Below are 21,311 nucleotides of genomic sequence, written 5' to 3' on the forward strand. Positions count from 1 at the left end.
TGTATGTTGTCTGGTTTCTAAAGGCTTCCTCTGTTAAAAACATCAGGGAAGCTGGCTTCATATTTGAAAAGAATGTTTCTAATCTCCCCAAGGATAAACAACATTTGGTGTTTTAAATAAACACAAGAAATTGTGGGTGGCAAGGTTGGTAGGGTTGAAAGAAAAGCAAATATTAAAACATTAGGACTGTATGACTTTGGGCAAACCTCACTTCTCTGGGCCTGTTTTCTTATTGGTTGAAACAGAGAGGTGAGCTGCTATTGTAGGCATCCTCCCTCCCAGGTGGCCCCCAGTGAGTCTTGCCACCTGGTATTCATTCCTTGCATAGCCCCCTCCAACACCAAGTAGGGCTGCCTTGTGTCATCAGTAGCATATTGCAAATATGACAGAGAGTGAGTGTGGCCCCTGAGGCCATGTTGTAAAAGCCACTGTGGCTTCTGCCTCACTCTCTCTTAGAGCGCTGGGGAAATCCGGCTGCCGTGTTGGGAGGGCACTCAAGCAGCCCAGTGGCAAGGTTCATGTGGGAGGCACCAAGGTGTCCTGACAGCGGTCACCAACTAGCCAATAGCATGAGTGTGCTGTCCTGACAGTGAATCTTCCAGGCTTGGTCAAGGCTTTAGATGGCTCCAGTCCTAGCCAACATATTGACTGCAACGTCATGACTGGCCTCTGGTCAGAACCACCCAGCTCAGCCACTTCTGAATTCCCAACCCACCGAAACTCTGAGATATTATTTATTATGGTTTTAAGCTCCTGGGTTTGGGGTAATTTGTTACACAAAAATATATAACTAATACAGTTGCCTTAGGCCAAGTCTAGTTCTGATGTTTTATATCAATGGATAGGTATTATTGGTGGGAATCATGAAAAGTTGACATCTCCTTTATGTCAAAACCCAGATCCTAACTGCAGCAACCATACTGCTTTGGGCATTTTTGAAGTGGTGAGTAGCCAGAGTCTAGAGACCTGGCATCCTGAGAACTCATGGATCCAACTTGGTGAGAGCAGGCCAACGTAACTGACTGATCTGTAACCAAAGCTTACAGTGCAACAGTTCAGCACACAGCAATTCATCCATATTGGAAACATATGATGTTTATACCCAGAGACTGAACTTGTTAAACTCCAATGGAGTAGGGATTTATTTGGACGGCCCTCTTAATGAGCCACTCCAAGGGTGCAACTGGGATTCTTTGGAGGGAACAGCAGCCCTTGTCGTTTTTAGAGTGAGATGAATTGGGATAGGGGTTAAAAGTTGCTGAGCTCATGGTCAAAAGCCAAGTGACTCTCCAGGGTAGAGGACATACATGGAAAGCAGGGAGTAGAGACCCTACTGGGATGGGTCTTGGCTGGACAAGTAACATTCATGGTCTCCTGACCTTGAGAACATGACTACATATTGCTGGCTAAACACACATCGCAACACCAGGGAGGCACAGCACACACTTATTAGTGAGGACCAGAGTGTCTTTCACCCCAGCTAAGCCCAATATGGCTATTGTTCTGGACTCATATGGCAGTATAGATAACTTAGTATCTCTTCCCCATACCCTATCCCAAGGAGAGGCTATAGCTCACCACTGCATCACCCTGTGAGTAACTTCACATCCATGCTGCACAGCTTTCCAAGAATGCCTGGCTATTTCCCACATTTAGAGACTTGTGTCCCATCAACCTTGACATTCAACCAAAGAAATACCTTGCCAAGCAAGAAAGATTTCAGTGTGGTTTGTCCAGGGAGGATCTGAGAAACACCCTCTACCTCAGCCTTTCTGACCCAAGCTGTACATTCGACTCACCTGAGGGTCTTGTGAATCTTACCTCCCCTCAAAGGATTAACTGCTCAGACCTGGGGCTCAGGCTAGTGCAGGCGGTCCCAGTGGGCACTCAGTCCTGAGGACCAGATGCCTCACTGTATCCAACAATTTGCTGCAGCCTGACTCCAGGACTAAGATAACTAGAATGAAAATAAGTGATTCTCACCCAAAGCCCAAGCTGGACAGCCCAGGAGTTCAACTGGCTTCAGTTCTTATATCATAATATCTGAGAAAAGCTATACAGTTGCCTATCAACCAGCCAGGTAGCTGTGATCCTTGTATTGAGCTGTGTCTTGTATTGGACTTGGAAAGTATTCAAATTGAGAGCCTCTTTTGTGTTTTCTTTCCACCACCTGGACGTCCATAACAGTGTGCTTGAATGAAGATTAGCAAACCCAGCTTCTTGGTCTCTACATATATTTGAAACTTGGTGAGGCCTTCCTTAGGAGTATTTCTATAGAGATTGGGAAAAAATGATTTCTTCCTTCCCAATCACTGCATCCAGGGATCTCTTTGTATTGTTTCTTACAACTGCATGTGAATCTAGAATCACCAAAAAATAAACTATTTAAAAAAGAAAACCAGGTGGTGGGCTGGATTTGGCCCATGAGCCCTGGTTTGCCAAACCCTGGACTATAGCAGTGTCAGAAATTAATACACAGTTACAGAAATTAATGTTGTATCAGTGAGGTTAAGTGACTGGTAGGTAAGTTGATGCCCCTGGCAGAATTCCTCATCCATTATTTAGGACTGTCCCTCATAATTTATACAATACAGTTCACCCCCATGGAGCTTATCCTCTCTGTCACATGGAGAGTCAGCCTAGGGTAAAGGTTAAGAGTCACCTTGGACTTGAATCCTGGCTGCTGCACTGTCTAGTTATGCCAACTTGGGAGATGTCACATAACCTCTCTGTGCCTCAGTTTCCTCACCTGTAAAATGGAGCTCTTAGGTATACTGACTCATTCAAGAATCACAAAATAAAGTGCTTGGGACAGTGCCTGACCCTTAGAAGCACCATTATAAGCATTAATGATCATTGCTTCATTGATGTTTAGTGTATCCGAATTTTGACAAGAAAATGTGACCAAATTTCTCACTATATACCTTTGGATACTAGCTGTAAAACTTGGACCAGGTGATGGGATAGTTAGGGAATTTTGAATGTCCAAACCTAAACAATCTAGTTTGATGGTGCTAGGTCAGTGGTTCTCAAAGTGTGGTCCCCAAACCAGCACCAGCAGCCTGTGGGAATTTGTCAGATGTGAATTTTGGGGCCCACCCCAGACCTACTGTATCAGAAACTCTGAGGGTGGGGCCCAGCAATCCAAGTTTCAGGAAGCCCTGCAGATGATGCTGATGTACAAGGAAGTTTGAGAACCACTGCTCTAGACCGATCTAAAGTTTCCCTGGCCACTACCCCGAGGATGCTGTCCTTGGTGCTGCCTTGTCCCCACGCTCAAGATCTCAGTTAAAGATGGGGCTGAGCTTATTTCTCAAATTGTCAGGTCAAACATGCAAAGCCAGCTTGGAAGAGTAACTACACTGTTGGATGCCAGAATGTGGACCAGAAATGATCTCAGTCGGCTGGAAGTGCCAGCCAAAATTCACAAAGTTGTTTTGATTTTTAATAGAGATAGCTTTATTTTTACCTAACACAGTTTCTAACTTGAGTTTCTTGGCATTTTAACTGCCATGTGTTCAGTGAGGTTGTCAGTGGTGATGAAGGTACACAGGCACTGTGTACCTAGTTACCACCATGGCCAAGGCTGCAGGATTGCTGTAAGCTGACCCTCAGCACGGGAGTGAAGCCCTGCCTCCCACCTCCTGGCATTTCATCATTTGATCACCTAGAGAGAAAGGGTGCCATCCAGGAGGGAAAACTGACTCTGGTGTCAATTATAAAGGGATGGCAGTGAGATAGTGAGGTTCAGGGTCATTCAATGCACTCGCATTTGCCATCTGTGCTGGTCTCTGAGAATTATCATCTGTTTTGTCTTATCTGGGCCATGAGCTCTTCTTCCCATGCATTGGGAGTCCCTGCCAGCCAGGGGCTCCGAGACCAGCTGGGTTGGTGGTGTGGCCTGCTCCTGGCAGTGGAAGTAGGTCTATAATCGGCCCATAATTGAATTGGATGTGGCTCAGAATGACTCCCAGGCTCTCTCTCTTCCCTGACACATAACCAGCAATAAACTTCTTATATGATTCTGCAGGGAGTCTGGGATGTCATTTCTGGGCTGTTGGTGACAGTGGAGAGATTTCCAGAAGAGTTGACCTTCAGGGTGATGATTTGACCTTTAGGGACATTTTATAGTGAACTTTTCCCCCAGGCCCATTTGTTTGCCACTGGTCTTTCTGAAAGTAGGACATTTCAACCTGAGGATCAAGTTTGTGCGTGTGTGTGTTATATGTTTATGTGTGTATAAAGGATACAGTATGATTTTTTAAAATTAGGCAGCAAGAAAACAGTAGATAGAGATGGAAATTGAGATAGTACCTGTCCTTTGAAATATATTTAGAGCTACAAGTGGGTAGATGAATCTTAGATATCTTTCTATGTCAGAAAAAAAGTTCTGGGTTTAGGCATAGCCATTATCTGTTCAGTCCAGGCCCATGGCTGGGTTGTAACTAACCTCTCGTTGGCATCTGCTGCACACTTTGTAGTGATCCACTTTCTGATAAAAAGGGGCCACACCCATTTTCTTCAGATGGACTTAACTAGGCTTAATTAATGATTAGTCTTAAAATGAACTTCCTCTGGAGGAAGATGATGGTACATCCCACAGTCTTCCATCGTGTGTGAACTTGGAAGTCACGTAAAAATGAATTGCAAATTCTTTTCTTCTGTCTCACAGAACTGTTGTGAGCCTTGAAAGAGAGAATGAAAACAGCAGGACTTCGGAATTCTTAAAATCAAGTACAAAGGCCTATTGCTCTTGTTGCTACTCTTAGCATCTGGTTAAAAGATGAGATTTAGTTTTTACCATAAAACTCCAAATAAGCCTCTATTAACTCATCGCCCAGTTCATGATGCCCCCTTAAATGGCCATTTCGGTCTCTAAGCTGCCAGGTTATTTGGCATCTGTATTTATTAATGATTGCCTACCTGTTTCAGTCTTATTGCAGAGTAAACATTACTTATCAAATCAAGCAGTGTCAGAAAGAAGGAGAAAACACTCGTGTAGAGTGCTCGCAGGTGGTAATGGATGTGAGTGGGAGGTAAGCTGGGAGAGGATGTCACAGAGAAGACCCCCAGGGCATTTCTGTTTAGGTTGACCCTGATCTTGTTTCAGTTTCTCTACCAGACTCCCACAGTATGTAGTCTGTGTAGAAAAGATTGCTACGAAGATGAGATGCTTCTTCTTGGCCATCAAGCCCGTTTGAAATGCTCAGTAAAATGGAGTCTGAAACCATTGTTTCACTTTTCCTTGCTAATAGGGAATGGCAGCCTGACTCTCACAATGTTTCTCACGCTGATTTTCTTCAGAGAAAAATCAGAAACCACAAACCAGACATGTTTCCTAGTTAAAAATGGCCGGGGAGGGGAGCAGAAATCTCTTGATCTCGCCCAAACAAAGCCCAAAAAAAACCCGCAAGCGCTCCAGTGAAATGTAATTTTGCTGCCTCGAGACAAGGGCTTGGGAAACAGGAGCTGCGGTAGATTTTGAAAAATGGAACTGCAGTGCCTTCTCCAGGAGAAAGAGGATACTTGCAGGTCAGAAATGAGCTCAAGAACTGGCTTGAGCTCAAAAGATTCAAGGTAGATGACAACGGAGAAAGGGATCCTCCCGGATACTTACGTGCTTCACTGAGCTCACATTAGTCAAAGACTAACGGGTTTTCATTTCCAGTGAGCTTTCTCATGTTTTCTGGGGAAATATGCATAGCTGCTGTTCTGAGAGTATTTCATTTAAAAACCAACCAAGCCCCCCTTGCCCCTAGAAGGAAGGAGCAGAGGGCAGAGGAGACAACAAAGGGATGCCAGTTGGTGCCAGGTGCCCCATCAGCGTCAGCTCACTTTCTGTATGGTTCCCTCTCAGGACTGGTATGATCATTCCTAGTTACAGATGGGGCTCAGAGTGGTCAGGAACTTGCCCACGGTCACAGAACCAGTACATGACGTAGCTGGATGTGGAGTGTACATGTGTGCCTCTCTCTCCCGCATGTCCGGTGCCCAGGGCCTTAAAGCAGGTTCCTTCCAGTAGTCACATGCCACCGTTAGTAACACCAACAGCTAGTAGTGTGCTGAGGACTTCACACACATGGTGTGACTCGGTGTGTCTCCACCTCAGCACTACTGCCATTTCTTGTGGAGGCTGTCCTGTGTATTATGGGATGATTAGTGGCATCCCTGGCCTCTACCCACTAGGGGCCAACAGTATCCACCCTGAGGTGTGACGACCAAAAGTGTCTCCACACATTGCTCAATGGCCCTTAGGGTGGGGAGCACACTCGCCCCTGTGAGGTAGGTATTTTTTCTAATTTTTCCAAAAAAGATATAGAACAATGATACCAAATCCCTGACCAAGGAAAGAGCAAAGCCAGGGCATGAACCTGTGCCCGAATCACCCTACAGCTTATTCTCTTCGACCTTCTTTCAGTAGAATACTTGTTCTCTGATGGCCGGTCTAGAATCTTCCTCACCTTTACTCAAAAGGCTGTGTTTTGTTTCCTCTACATTCCTGTTGCAGCCATTATATGCTAATGTCCCCTGTCACATCCTTACCCAGCTAGAATGAGTGCCCTGAGGGATGTGATTGCCTACCTCTAACTTCCTAGCGCCTGGCACATAGGAAGTGCACAGATGTTCACTTGCTAAATGAATGGATTTATTCTAGCACTTTAATCCTTCCTATTCAAATCCTGTTTGTGCTGTTAACTTGCACTGTGAGAGAAAGGTTAATTCAGTCAGGGTAAATTCCAAGTAGCCCATGTACAAAATGGTTAGGAAATGAAAATTAATTGAGTCTGAATACATGGATGTTTGAACACTCAGAATTTAATAAACCTGTCTGGTAAGTTTTCAGGAACTAATTGTTACCTCTGGAGCTAAAGGGCAGCCATGATTCCTCTGGTTTGTATCCAGAATTGCATGTGAGGCAAGAGCAAGTCGGCACAACGTGCATGACTGGTTAAGAGTCCGGCTGTGCCTGCTGCATGTCAGGGCAGGTCTAGAGTGGAAGGAAGCGCCACTGGCCTTTTTACACAAGGCATCCAAGGACTTTCAGGCCGTAGGACCCACTTGCTTTCTGCTGTTTTTCCAGCAGTCAAGATGAATTGTTCTGAACAGTCTTTGTGCCACCTGCCTGGACAAAAGCGACTCCAGTCTGTTGACTGCTTAATAGCAATTTCCCTCAGTGAGAAGCCAATGGACCAGCCCTGCCTGGGATTCCCGCAGCCACCACCTCGCCATGTGCATAAAGCCCTCAACCAGAGGGTGAGGAGTGATCAGGTCACAGGCAGGGAGTGGTGGCGCGGGAGTACAGGTTAAATGGGCAAGTCTTGATTTGCTCCTGTGATTCCTTCCCCGCTCAAATGCCACAGCGTGGTGAGGAGGGGGGCGCAGGGGGTTTTGAAACGAGCAGCCTTGTCACGATGCAGCCAAGCCTGATCAGACTGCCTGGAATTCACTTCCCCAGTTTTCTGTGTGGGCTGCACACAGCGTGAGAGGGAATGAGAGAAAAGGCTTCCTGGGTACAAGACGGCTGCCAAGCCCTCCCTTATCGGAGGGCCAAGGCAGGCTCTGCAGAGGCCTGGCATTCCTCTGCTGCAGTTCATCAGCACTGGGCCAGGTCTATGTCATCCGGGCGCTGCTGTTCCATCCCATCTCCTCTTCCTCCCTCTCCCTTCCTTTTTGTCTCTGCCTTTGCCTTTCAGGCTCTCTCTCTTTCCTGCTCCCTCTGATATTTATGGATATTAACCCTTCTTCTTGTTCAAGACCCTTAAAAGGAGCAAATTATTTGTGCCTCCATACAGTGTTCTGCTCATTCAACTAAACCCAGGTAGACGCTCTATCTGACTCATTTGAATTCCCTAAGTGGATATCCTCAGCACCTGGTGCATGCTTTATGCTTAGAAAATGCCTACTGAATGAATGCGTGCATGAATGCATGGACAAATGAGTGACTGTATAAATGAAAGTAAGAATGAGTGGATAAACCAGTATGCCAGAGTTGTGGTGTCACCTGTTTGTGGAGGCCACAGTGCCTGCAGTCGCCTTTGCTTGTTTCACTCTGACCTAATGCAATGAAATTTCTGCAAGGCCCAGAAGACTACAACTAAAAGAACATTTTTAGAGAGTGCAATCGATGAAATTGATGAAAGGGACAGGCTGTAGAGTATGACAGATGACAGTTCGCATCTCACCTCTGTGACTTACAAGCTGGGTGACCTTGGTCAAGTTACATAAACTCCCTTAGCCACCTCTCCTCCCATAAATGAATGGCATCATACTGTACAGCCCATGCAGTCAGCATGAGGAGTAAATGAAAAGATGCATGTGAAGCACCACACACAGTGCCAGGCATGTCAGAAGCATACAATAAATGGTACTGTGAACGGTGATGATAAAATGATGACATTAATGTTGGTGCTCATGAGTACAAATGCTTAACATTAATATTTTTAAAGATTTGATGAGCTGCTGAGATAACTTACTGCTCTCTGATACATTTGAAATGAAAAAAATAGCCTACAAAAAAAACGTTGTGTTTAAGGCCTAATACTATAACTCAGGAATATTCTATATATACCATAAATATGTTTAGTTTACCAACTGACAAAAGAATCATATTTGAGTGCTTTACTCCTAAGGCTTTGCTTACTGTGAAGACATTATAAATATTATAGCAATCAGTTACTATTTTCTTTTTATTGATATTTTAATTTCTATAAACTGCAATGCACTGATTGCTTGGAAAGGAAGGTTGGCAACAGGTTGGTCCTGACATCAATCTTTCAACTAGATAAATCAGGATCACTTACTCTCAGTGCTACTAACATTGGGGCTTGATAATTCTTTGTTGTAGGGCAATTGTCCTGGGCATTGTGGGACATTTGCTAGCATCCCTGCCATCTTCCCATTAGATGACAGTAGCAGCCCATACCTCCCTGCGGTTGTGACAACTCAAGGAGCTCCCAGACATTGCTCCCCACCGAACCACTGAGATAGAGTGGTAAGTTCCACTGCATTGGGATGCTAAGTTGTAAGTGTCCTTCAGCCCATGGAAATCTGCACGCTGGTGTACAAGGTTCCACAGAATTGGGTCCTCAGTCACCTCTGCCTTCTGCCAAGCTAGCTGGAGCAGATGTGCATCTCTGATCTCAGGCCTGCTCCAGGAAAGCTCTCACAAATTCCACTTTCCTCCTGAGAATCCATACACTAGGCCCTCCAGATCTCTGTTTTAACAGAAACCACCCGGTAGCTTCTGTGTGTTTGCTGTGGAGAGGCTCTTAAAGCAGCTGCCACAATCACGTTCACCCTCAGGAATACTTTACACCCACACAGGCTGTAACCAGGCAGGAAAACAAACGAATAAAAACCTTGACACAGTTCAGAACCACTGAATAACGCATCTTTATCCTAACTGAGGAAGGAGCAGAACAGAAAAAAAAAAGGGCATCACAAATCAAAAGAAACGTGGCTTCATGAGAAAGGGGAAAAAATCTCAGCAGAAAACCATTTCTTTCAAAGAAAGTGAACAGAGCTTCTGTAATTGGGTTAAAGAAAGGAATATTTCGAAATTGAGGACAAGAGAATTCCAGCAAATCACAGAGAAAACATTTGGAAAAAAAATTTTTTTAATTCTACATAAAACAACAAAGTAATCCTCCATCTTAGGGAAAAGGTTATGAAATCATAAGTCAAAGACTATGAGAAATAAATCGTCTTAATTCCGAAGGCCGCAAAGCAACATGAAAAAAAATACTCTTAGGAGAAAATGTAAAGTGGAAAAAGCAAGACAGGAAACCATACAAGTGCTGTGAGTGACGCTAAGTAAGACAAAAGCAAAGGAAAACCAGTTCCCATTTACTGTGTAATCACCACATCCCAGGGGCTGTGCCTGGATACAGTTATAAAATACATCTCCCTAATCCTTCACAACTAGACTGTGAGGGAAACGCCATTTTCTGCTCTTTGTAAAACGAGGAAATGGAGACATAGAGCTCAAAATTGCAAAAGTAGAGGTAGTGAGACCAAGTCTGCATGACCCCAAATCCCACATTGCTGGCAACTTTGTTGCATTGCATCCCATATGTAAACCCAGAGGAAAAGACTGGAAGGGAAGCTCTCAAAATATTATGCTAAAATGGTGATCTTATGGGCAGTTAGTGTTTATTTCCCAGCTTCTGTTATGTTGTTATGGTGTTTATACAAAAACATTTTCAAAACTTATTGCACCTTCCCATTTGAAAGGGATGATATTTCCATCCACACATCAATTCAATCATCTGCCATTTATGTAGATATTGGTTAAATTTACCCTAAGTTGATAAAGGGCGTATTTCCCAAATACAAAGCTGCTTATATTGATTTGATTGGCTGGTTACTGATTTGAGATCTTTCTTCTTTTTTCATACAGGCATTCACAACTACAAATTTCCCTCTAAGCACTGCTTTTGCTGCATCACACAAGTTTGGTATGTTGTATTTGCATTTTAAAGTATTTTCTCATTTTCCTCATGATTTTTCTTTGACTCATTGGTAATTCAGGAGTGTATTATTTAAGCTCTACAACTTCTGAATTTCCTAAACTCCCTGCTGTTATTGATTTCTGATTTCATTCCACTGTGGGGGTCATACTGAAAATATACTTTACATTATTTCTATCTTTTAAAATTTATGAAGACTTGCTTTATGGTCTAACATATGGCCTGTTCTGGACAGTGTGCCATGTGCGCTTGAGAAGAACGTGTACACCTCTGTTGTTAGGTGGATGGAGTGTTCTAGAGATGTCAATTCGATCTCGTTGATTGATAATATTGCTCAAGTCTGCTACCTCTGCAATAGACTATTTATGTCAAAATTCATATATTGAAACCTAATTCCCAATGTGATGGTATTTGGGAAAGTGGGGCCTTTGGGAGATGATTAGGTCAGGAGGATGGAGCTCTCATAAATGGGATCAGTGCTTTATAAGAGAGACTCTAGAGAGCCTTACCCCTTCCACCACGTAAGGACACAGTGAGAAACTGGTTACCTACGAGCCAGGAAGTAGGGCCTCACCAAACATCAAGTCTGCCGGCAACTTTATCTTAGACTTCCCAACCTCCAGAACTGTGAGAAAAAGATTTCTGTTGTTTATGAGCCACGCAGTCTGTGGTATTCTGTTATACAGCCCAAATGGACTAAGACAATTTCCTTGTTGTTCTGTCCATTGTTGAAAGTCCCCTGGTATTATTGTTGAATTGTCTATTTCTCCCTTCAGTTCTGTCAATTTTTGCTTCATGTATTTTAGGGGTCTGTTGTTAAGTGCTAAATGCACTTTTCATCAAGTGTCTGGATGTATCAATATGCCCTCCCGCCAACGCTCTCAAAATTAGCCCTTGAATCAGCAGGAATGCTGGTGATGCATAATGCTTAACATTTAAGAGAAATGAACACCTTATGTTCTCTTCCAGCAGAGATGGCATCTCTCTGGATGATTGGTTGATAAATATGTCTTATCTGGACATAGATGTTTTTTGAAAAATAAAGCCAAAGAACTCTTGAAAATTAAATTATTTTCTTCTGGTTTTACATGTTTTTCTCCCCTTAGGGGGGATATGAGCCAAACTTGACATTTCCCAGAAGAGTAGTTATAATCAATGAATTAGTGTCAAATTTCTGAGCTCTCTACTGGCCAGCAATGTTACCTTCAGCTCTTGTAAGAACAGCTAGTCTTGCTTTTAAGTAGTAATCTCCCTGAGAATACAAGGATGTAGAAAGTCTCCAAGAACATACTTCTAGGGGACACCAGACTGGCTATGCTCAGGTCACTAGTGACATTCTACAGACATGCCTTGTATGCTCAAGATCTATTAGATGCACCCTACCCTTTAAGGAGCTCTATCCTGGTATCATGAAGATGATGTAAACAAGAAAATGAACACACCACTTTGCTAAGTCATGTGACAGCATAAACAGAAGCTGCTGGAATGGAGCAGACTGCTGGAGGGAGAAGATACACTTCCCCCAGCAGGGCATTATAAAGGTTCTTTTCAAATTTCTAAAACCCAGAATTGGGGCTGCCTGGTGGATGTGGGGTATAGGACAGAGACTAACTTGAGATTGTGGGGCTGCATATGAGTACCCAGGAGTACATGTGGTGGGGAATGCTGGGTACACACATCCCAACTCACTCTCACCTAGAGCAGTGTTTCTTAAAGTCTGGTCCAGTGCCCACTGGTTGGCCTCAAAACACTCCAACCCAAAAATGCAAGTGCTTTCCTCAGTTCTTAAGGGCAAATAGAGATTAATTTCATGGAATTTTCCACAAATGTACATGGCCTAAAGCTACTACGTGACTTACTAAGAATCTCTAAATTTTTGCATTTTTCTGAAAACCTGGTTCAGTACGTAATCATGAAGTCTGGCTGCCACACATGTGGCCGTGTTGTAATGTCCAACACAGACAGGAGGAATTCCTGCAACTTCCGAATAATTTCTTTCTACTGCTTCATCAGACCCAGGGCTTTCAATTGCTACTCTCTTTATGTTCATTAACATAAGTGTAGAATTATTCTTAGGGTTTACCTTTGTTAATCATTTTTCTTGTAATGGCTGCATTGCTACCACTTTGATACTTATTTTTTCCTCTCCAATTCTTTGTTATTATTGACTTCTTTTACCACTGGAAAAAGTGAAGAGGTGTTGTGAGCAAGTTGTGGGATCTTATTTTGTTCTACCCCAAAGTTTAAGAAGTATACTCCTAGAATGGTTTGGTTTCACCAGGCTGGTCTATTAAGGATGCTCTGGGCATTCCATGTGTCCAGAGGCTATCTCTGAGCCTCTGTTAAACTATTTCATCCCACTGCCTCCTTGACATTGTCCCTGACCCCAAATCATCATGAGTTCCCCCTCTCATAGGACATAACATCAATTGTCTTTGCTGCCTGCTTAGTGGGTCACAAACAGCCACTGGATATCTTGAATCACTGTGCTGCATTGCCCTCTACCTTTTGAAGTATTTTATCTTTCCCAGTAGACTTACGTCTCTTGAGAGCAGGGACCAAGGCTAACATTTGTATGTGTTAGCACAGAATGAAGAAAGTGCCTATGGTACAGAAGCTAGTTAGAGAGCTTCTCTACTGGGTACCCATGGTCTGATTTGAGAGTTGGGAGGGAGCAGAAATGGACACAGAGTCAGCTGGACACCACCCCTGAGCAGTTCTCCAGGCTTCCCAGACCCCTGTCCATGAAGTCTGAGGGGGCAACGGCTGCAGCTCCAAGCAAGCAAGCTGACAGTGGCTTCTGGGATTCCTGATCATGCAGCAAACAGCAGGCATGGGAATGTCAGAAGGCTCTTGGTTTTCAGACATTGCCTCTGGTCCTGATCTGGCCCCTGGACTTGCTTAAATCACCATTTGGCTACCTTGTATCACAGCCAGGAGAATCCTGAGGACACCCTACCTGTCCCATGCCCTGTGCCTGCTCCAGCCTGGACTGGGGTCCCCTTTGGTGCCCTCCTGTGTTGCTTGCTCTTGAGTCAGTATGTGCTGCCTCGGTGTTGCCTGGCTCTGATTTCTGATTGCGTCCAGGCCCTAAGTCCTTTGCTGCAAGCCTTGATTCCTAATCCCTCACTAGCTAGTCATTGGCCTTTCTCATTCTCGTCCCATAATGCTTTTAATCAGTTTCCATGAGCAATTCTAGCCATGACACAGGACATGAAAAGAATCTGAAATCCCACTTAAAAGAAGGTGTTGATCTCAGCTGGAAGAAGATGCTCCTCCATCTTACATGTCTCAAGTACTGTAATAGTAGTTACACTGGACTTCGAGGCTTCAGCCTCCTGGCTTTCACAGCATTTGACACTATGGACTTACTCAAACTTCAGATGACAATCTATTTTATCAGATCATTGAACAGTGCATGGTGAGGGTAGGTGACAAAGTGGTGGTCCCAGAAGGAAGACAGGCATCATATCCAATGAGGGAGCAGCTAAATGATGGCTGGTCCAGGGTATTGCTCATGAGTCCACTGAATCAATCAATGTTAAGAAATGCTCTCCCTCTGTGACCACAAACCATGCCCAGGGAATTCTCAAAATCTGACATGTCTGTAGGAGAGAGTCGATGAATCAAGAGCAAACCAGCTTAATACCTCTCCTACAAGAAGTAAAGATCATTCCTTGGCTTAAAACAATGACTGTATTCATTTGGAATTCAGATCAATTACCCTGACAACTTAGGTTTTCACATTCCTGTAAGTAAGGAAAAACAGGCCTCTCTGAGTGGCTTTTGTTACTGGAATTTGTTCAGGAGAGAAAAATCATTAGTGTCTTCTCTGAGAAAATGCGTGACAAAAATTTGTTCTGGATATTCTGGTACCTTTTCAATATTTTATTGAGTTGATATTGTTCCCCATTACTGTAACCATAGATCTGAGGCTACGGAATCCCTGCCAAATAACACTGCAAGAGCCTCTCTGTGCTAATTTTAAAACAGCATAACTTTGAATCTTCAAAACCAAGTTCTTCTGAAACTGGAGCCAGGGTTAAATTTAGGTCGACACAGATTTCATAAAAGCAAAACTCTGTAAAGTTTGCATTAAAAACTCATGTGTCTAAGTGAACGGCCTTGGTTGGGTAATGATAATAAATATTACACAAAGCTAATTTCCCTTCTCCAGGCTTTCTCACGAGAAAGTTCTACAGCTTCTACAGTTAAGTATATTGGAATGTTCATCTTAGCTTCACAACACATGCGGGACTGAGTATAACGATGCTTAGCCATCAATGTGTTGCACTTTGTTGGAAACACTAACAAGTGTTTATAGACACGCTTCAGGTCAGTACCTGTTCATGTCCCTTTGTCCCTGTCCAGGTTCCTGGGATTCACTCTGTGGTTGTAGACTCCACTGTGTTTTATTCTTCTTGTGTTCTTTTATGTAACTGTGCTGAAAACACTAAATACTGTCCTATTATTTTAACTCAAAATGGCTCCTCTATTTCTCTACACTATAATCATTTAGGCAAAACTAACTTGCACATGTCCTAGTAAGTTAAGAGTGACATGAGTAACATTGCTGTTACACATAGGACTGTCTCACAAAACAATGTGTTCTTTGTTATGTGTACAGGAGAAGACACAGTAGGGTCCCCTTCTCTGCTTGCCTCCGCCATTCTGTAGTCAGAAGATCTCACCCTAACATGCACAGGGAGTGTGCAGTCCCTCTGTAAGGAGCCGTGGAGGAAGGGGTGAAGAAGTATAACAAGTAGGTGACAGCACTAACTTGGAAGCCAGACCCCTTTTTGCGATGCCTGATAGATGGGGGAAATCAGTCTCTCTATACGAGTCATCTCAAGAATGATAGCCGTCATTGGGTATCATAAGGATTAACAGAAACAATGGACATAATGCTCTAGCACACAGTATCTGGCACATGGTAAGTGACTAGTAAATGTGTCTAGTGTTGAGCACATGGCAGATGTTCAATAACTGTTGGCTGAATACATCTGTGAGTAGATGAACGAACGAATGGACAATGAGCCAGATGAATACCTGTTTCATGTTCCCAGTAAAGGTGCCTCTCCTCTAAACGTAAACTTCTGCTGAAGAAATGGAACAAACTGTACATGGTGGGATTCAGTAATTTTGCTCAATGAAGTACATTTACTCTTGGGGTCTCACAGGAGAAAAGAGTTGGAAAGAAAGATGGACTTGGGCTAATTCCACACGCCCCCTGCTGGCAGAATTCCTGTGCCAATCCACAGGTGTCAGGTCTGCAGATGGAGGGCAGCAGTGAGCCCTCACCAGGGGACCATTATTGAACTGATACAGTTAAAATGAAAATAAGGTCACAGGCTCTGCTTGCAGTGCCTCCTCCCCGGGGGGCAGCAAGTATACAGTTTTGAACCTACCTCCCCTCATCACATCCGGAGTCATTACCAAGTCCTCTTGGTCTGCCTTACACACACCTGGGTTACAGGTTTCAAGGCCTGAACTGCTCTCCACCCCTTTTACACTTCTAAACTCAGCTCCTGGCTCCTCTGGATCACCCGTTCAGGAAAAGCTCATCACTCTTTGTGGCATCTGGGTAGAGAAACTGAGGCATGGGATGAGGGAGTGCTCCCTGGACCCCAAGATAAAATGCTCCTCGAATGCCCTTTCCCAAGCATCTTACCTCTCCCAACCCTATCCTTCCTTGACCAGAAGGGAGATGAGATGGCAGGCAAACAACCTCAGTGCCTCTCTAACTGGTTATGGAATGAGACAGGCCCCAAAACTCGGCTCTACATACCAGAAACCTTTGCACAGAAATACTGTCTAAATAGAAGGCCCTGGTACTTAATCAACACTTCTGGAATGCCAGACTCCTTCTGTGGAAGGCTTCCTTAATCCATTTTATAGTGGTCTTGTTGAGACACAGGAAATAGTTTTTTACTCACCTTTTTTCTTGCAACTACTGTTCAGCTTTGGGGACATATTTCAGTTCACTTTTAATATTCTGGATCTCTGATAGGTTGACCGCAGGTCCTGGAAGTTTCTTCGCTCCTGGAATTGGCTTCTTCTCCTCATCTGAGGTGGGAGGAGCACCCTGAAGAGAAAGAAAAGAGAGAAGAAAGGTTAGCTCCCTGAAAAAGACATTTTGTCTCTCTGGGTTATGGACATGAACCAGAAAAAAAAAAAATCAAAGCAAGAACAGTATCAGAGTGTCATTCTAGCAGAGTGACTTTCTCTTGTGCTGTTGAGACACCTCAGAGTTTCAAAAGATCTGAAGTTGGGTGAGGAATGTGGAATAAACTCGGAGGAACAAAACAAGTGATTTCCATGTGACTATGAAAGCACTAGATAATTAAAATTATCACTAGTTAGAAGGATTTGTGTTTCCAAGAAAAGCATCTTATAAAATTAAATTTAATTTGGTATCATATGATCATAATATGCCTATAACAGCAGAGATTTGTAGAATGTTATCACAGCTGGACCTAACAATGACTTAGTACAGGAATTTTCGAATTGTTTGTTTGGGGTGAGGTGGCTGCCAGCCTTTGTTCCTGTGACGTCTCTGGGAAGCATTAACTTACACTGACATAAGCAAAATCTCCTTTAGGGTAGGACCATATCCTATACTTTTTTTGAGGCTCCTCCAAACGCCTGGTACAGAAGTGCACACACATACTAGTAGTTCAGTGGATTAACCCCGGGAATATACCACAGTGGCAAATCTATACCTCTGTGTGCATACACCAAACACAGATATTAACAGTGACTGTAAAACAGTAAGATCAGCTGCCATGTGTGGCTCCTAGAACTCCAACTCCTTACTCATTACAGAAAAAGGTTGCTTGCTAGTTCACGCCTCCTATTTGCTGGAGGTGGAGGGCGCACTGCCGCTGCCCTGGAAGGAAAGCTTTGGAGGAACATTTGATCACCGCGGCAGCCGTGACAGCACGCCTCTGGGATCAGTTTCCTGCAGCGAGTAATTGAATGACAGCCCCAGCTGCTCCACCCTGCGCCCCGCCCATCACCGCGCTGAGGTCACGCTTCCCACGGCTGCTCAGGGCCAATGACTGAGTGCCACAGAAGCCTAAGGCGGGGCCCGCTCCTGGGAGACTTGGGACTCTTCGGGGAGGGCCTTGTTGGAGATTTTAGAACTAAGCTGAGGCCAACGAGCTTCCATCTGCCCAGCCCTCTGTCCCACTCTCCTGCACGCGCCTCGTGGTCTCCCGACCCTCCCTTTTTTCCTTAAAGGTGTTTTCTCCAATAAATATTTTGCACGTCTAATGCCATCTTTGGGTCTGTTTCTTGGAGGACCCAAAGTAACAGTCCCAACGTGAGACTGACAGAGCTCCCTCTGTTCGACCAACAAGCGAGTGAACCGGCACAGTTCCGGGAGAAGGGAATAAGAAACCGCACGTTTGCCCCTGGTTCCAGCGCTACGTCCCCGTACGTGTGGCCATCCTAACTTGGCAGCCCGCCACTTGGTATTAAAGCTGATTCTGTGCTTTGGCCTCCATCTAGTTCGTGCGTCTAGTTCTCAGATTGTCTCGAACCTAAAGGCAAAGGGGAGTAAGTATTCAAGCTTCCCAAACTCTGACGAATTATTTGGTGGAAGTGTTTTTTTATGGAAGTGTTTTTAAATTGCTTATTTGAGGGAATGAACAGAAACATAAAAATATCAAGGTGCTGTCCTACTAAGAGCTAATGGTTTTTCATAGTCATTTTCTTTGAATCTGGCACAGTGCTGATGAGATGCTAATGTGTCACCCACACAAAATGATAAAATAAACAGAGACTGTACCTGCTGTGAATATCTGGAAATATTGCTTCCTCGGATCAACGTACAGAGCCATAGAACTGGCTTCCTTTCATCATGCATGCACATTCATTATTTATAAATGCAGATTTACAAGCAATAATTGAAACTGTTAAACATCTACTTGGAGGACCAGGTATTCCAAAATGTTCCTTGCTAGGCTTTTGGAAAGAAAGTTTAAACAAGGCTATAAAGTAGTGTTTTTTTAAATATATGTAGTGGTGAAATGAAAAATGTTTCCTCTCTTATAAATCGTTCCCACGGTTGTTAGTTGTGTAGACCTTAATAAAGAAGCATGCAGGAGAACAATGTTTCCAATTTCTTCTGTTAAGTTCCCAAGTAGTCACATTCATTCTTTGTGATATCAAAGTATGCTACGTTATTAGCACATTTAACACAGAGCCAGTGTGTGTGGTTATCTGTCTATGTGCAAAGATTTATTATGCAAACATACACAAATAACAAATGATAATATTTAATATTAGGCACTTGTCTTTCAAGTTATTAAAACAATGCCCTGTGCTTTTTATTTCTCAAGGTAATAATTTTAGCATTTCATTTGGTAAGATGACATATAATGGAATATTCTAAGTGGATATATCGAAGAAGTAGATATTATAATATTGACTCCAGAAGGGGGTTAGTGGTGGTGTGTATTCCTAAGTGAATCTTCTCTCATCTTTTAAAAAATAATAGGAATCAGATTCCATTTCTTCAATGAATTTGTTATAAGAATTATAATATTATATATAATGTATAAATTATTATTTTATATAATTTATAAGAATTAATAATAAATTAAGGCATGAACAACAGGGTTCCAGATGACCCCATTTGGCTGTATGTTTTTTTCCTTTTGTATGTGGATATTTTATTGGAGAAAGGGCATTCAAGACATTCACTGATTTAGATAAAGAGAGCTTGAGAGAAGGCTAATCAGCCCAGCACCATTCCCAATTTCAGGAATGGCTATTGTCAAGGGAAATGTCCCCATTGGGGGTGATGGAGTATTTGTAAAATTTGGCAAAATGGCAAACCATTTTCCAGCTATCTCACCTTCGTCTCCCTCTTTACTACCAGATGCCCTATTGAGTTTTCCCCTAGACTCTCTTATGTGGGGTAATACAGTCCAACGTGCTCACTCATGTGCAAACACTGAAGACTTAATAGTAACAGCAAACACACCACTAGTGTTCTAAGTTACATGTACTAGCTCATTTAATCCTCACAACAGCCCTGCATATCTGGGACTGTTACTATCCCTATTTTACAGTTGAGGAGACTGAAGTCCAAGGCAGCGGGGTGGGGTAAGAAACTCGACCATGGCCTCACAGCTAGGAAGTAGTGGGGTCAGTGTTAAATAGTGTGTTTGCACCTTGTAAGGAACAGGTGGAGAGGGAAACAATTAACAGAAAATCCCAATGTGCTATTTTGTGGCTTAATAATGATGGAATTACAGTCAAAAGAAAGATTTGGGAGGCAGAGTGGGGGCTTGTCAATACCCTTCACATCACTTCAAGCAAGCAGCTGCCTTGTCTTATGCAAAAGACTAGCGCTACTTATTAGGATTTGGCTGGAAGGAAGCCTTCTGGGTCTGGCATAGGCAAGCTCTGGCTGGGCCCATCAGATGGAGGGAGCACTCCAGCTCTGAGCAGAGCAAAGGGCTCACAGGGAACATAGGTGGGATGGAGACCCAGTCAGTGCTCACAGGCCTTGTCAGACGGCTAACAGCCTATCCTGTCTTCCTACTGCAGTACATCCTCTTCTTCACATCTGAGACAGTGTCAGGTTTGAGATGGGGGAGCCACTGTCTGTGACAGAGGTGGCTGGGCCATGTCTGTTACAGAACTGACTCTTTCCTCACAGTGACCCTCTGAGGAATGAAGTGGGTCATGTTTGGCAGACATAGACTCAGAAATAGTTGACGTAAGTGCCAGAAGGAGAGCTCATGATCATTAGTTAACTAGATAGCCAAGTTAGCAGCCTCAGAACTTGAGATTATGTGTCATGAAAGCAGTGTAGGGCGGGGTCTTTTTAACTTGTATGTTCAAAATTTTTATTCATGAAAGGCAACTTAATGGCTGAAATTTCAGAACTTAGTGATGTCACTCAATTACCATCTCCTCCTTTCTGAGATTATCTTTGCTTTGATAAGGGGTTAGAACCACTAATTTAGGAATATATCAGGAATTATTTACAGGAAAAAAAGTTTAAATGAGGGACAACCAAAATTTGTTAGGAAACTTTGAAATGGTAATAGGTGGTGTTTGGGGGAAAATACAAAAATGATCACCTGCAAAAGTGAAAAAGCCTTTTCACCTTTTTGAAAAGATAAAATATAGTTTGCTATGCCCTGTGTTTCTTTTTTATTAAAGCATCACTGATATACAATCTTATGATGGTTTCAGATAAACAACACTGTGGTTTCAGCATTCATCCATGTTATCAAGTCCTCACCCCTTCTATTGCAGTCACTGTCTATCAGCGTAGTAAGATGCTATAGAGTCATTACTTGTCTTCTCTTCCTACTGTACTGCCTTCCTATGACCTACCTATATTGTGATTGGGAATTATGTGACCCTTAATACCCCTCTCCCTCCCTCCCCATCCATCCTCCCCAACCCCTCCCCTTTGGAAACCACTAGTCCCTTCTGAGTGTCTGTGAGTCTGATGCTGTTTTGTTCCTTCAGTTTTGCTATGCCCTGTGGTTTTAATTCCATTTTCTTTGTCTTGTGCTAATGACATGTTCCAAAACCTTTTTTTTTTCTTCAGAATAAGACCTTCCAGGTTGCATCAAAAAAGTAACCATTGGGGAAGAAATATAAACATTTGGGAAGGGAACTCTTACCTATTTATGGCATGCATTATTAATTTTAGCCTCCATTTTAGCAGACCAGGTATTTGAATTTGGAGGAAAGGTAAAGAATTAGAGGGAGGAAAGTATACGGAAATTGATAGCCTACCTTGCAAGGTCCTCTTTACAAAGGCAATACCCAGAGACTGAGGCTTTTTGTTTGAATCCACAAGTAATTTAG

General features: G+C 43.3%; 1 protein-coding gene across 3 annotated transcripts in view; it reads right to left on the reverse strand.

Moving 5' to 3' along the window:
• The window catches only part of SMPX (small muscle protein X-linked), a 49,538-nt gene that overhangs the window by 12,864 nt on the left and 15,363 nt on the right, over positions 1 to 21,311 (reverse strand). For 2 of the 3 annotated variants that reach the window (XM_036912828.2, XM_036912830.2), the window contains exon 4: positions 16,406 to 16,554. In XM_036912828.2, coding sequence (XP_036768723.1) covers positions 16,420 to 16,554 — 135 coding nt within the window. In that variant the 3' untranslated portion in view covers positions 16,406 to 16,419. Of the gene's footprint in view, positions 1 to 4,320; positions 4,686 to 16,405; positions 16,555 to 21,311 lie in introns of those variants that run through there. The other variant, XM_036912829.2, reaches the window with a different exon arrangement.

The sequence above is a fragment of the Manis pentadactyla genome, chromosome X (genome assembly GCF_030020395.1).
Source record: "Manis pentadactyla isolate mManPen7 chromosome X, mManPen7.hap1, whole genome shotgun sequence".
Lineage (NCBI taxonomy): Eukaryota > Metazoa > Chordata > Mammalia > Pholidota > Manidae > Manis > Manis pentadactyla.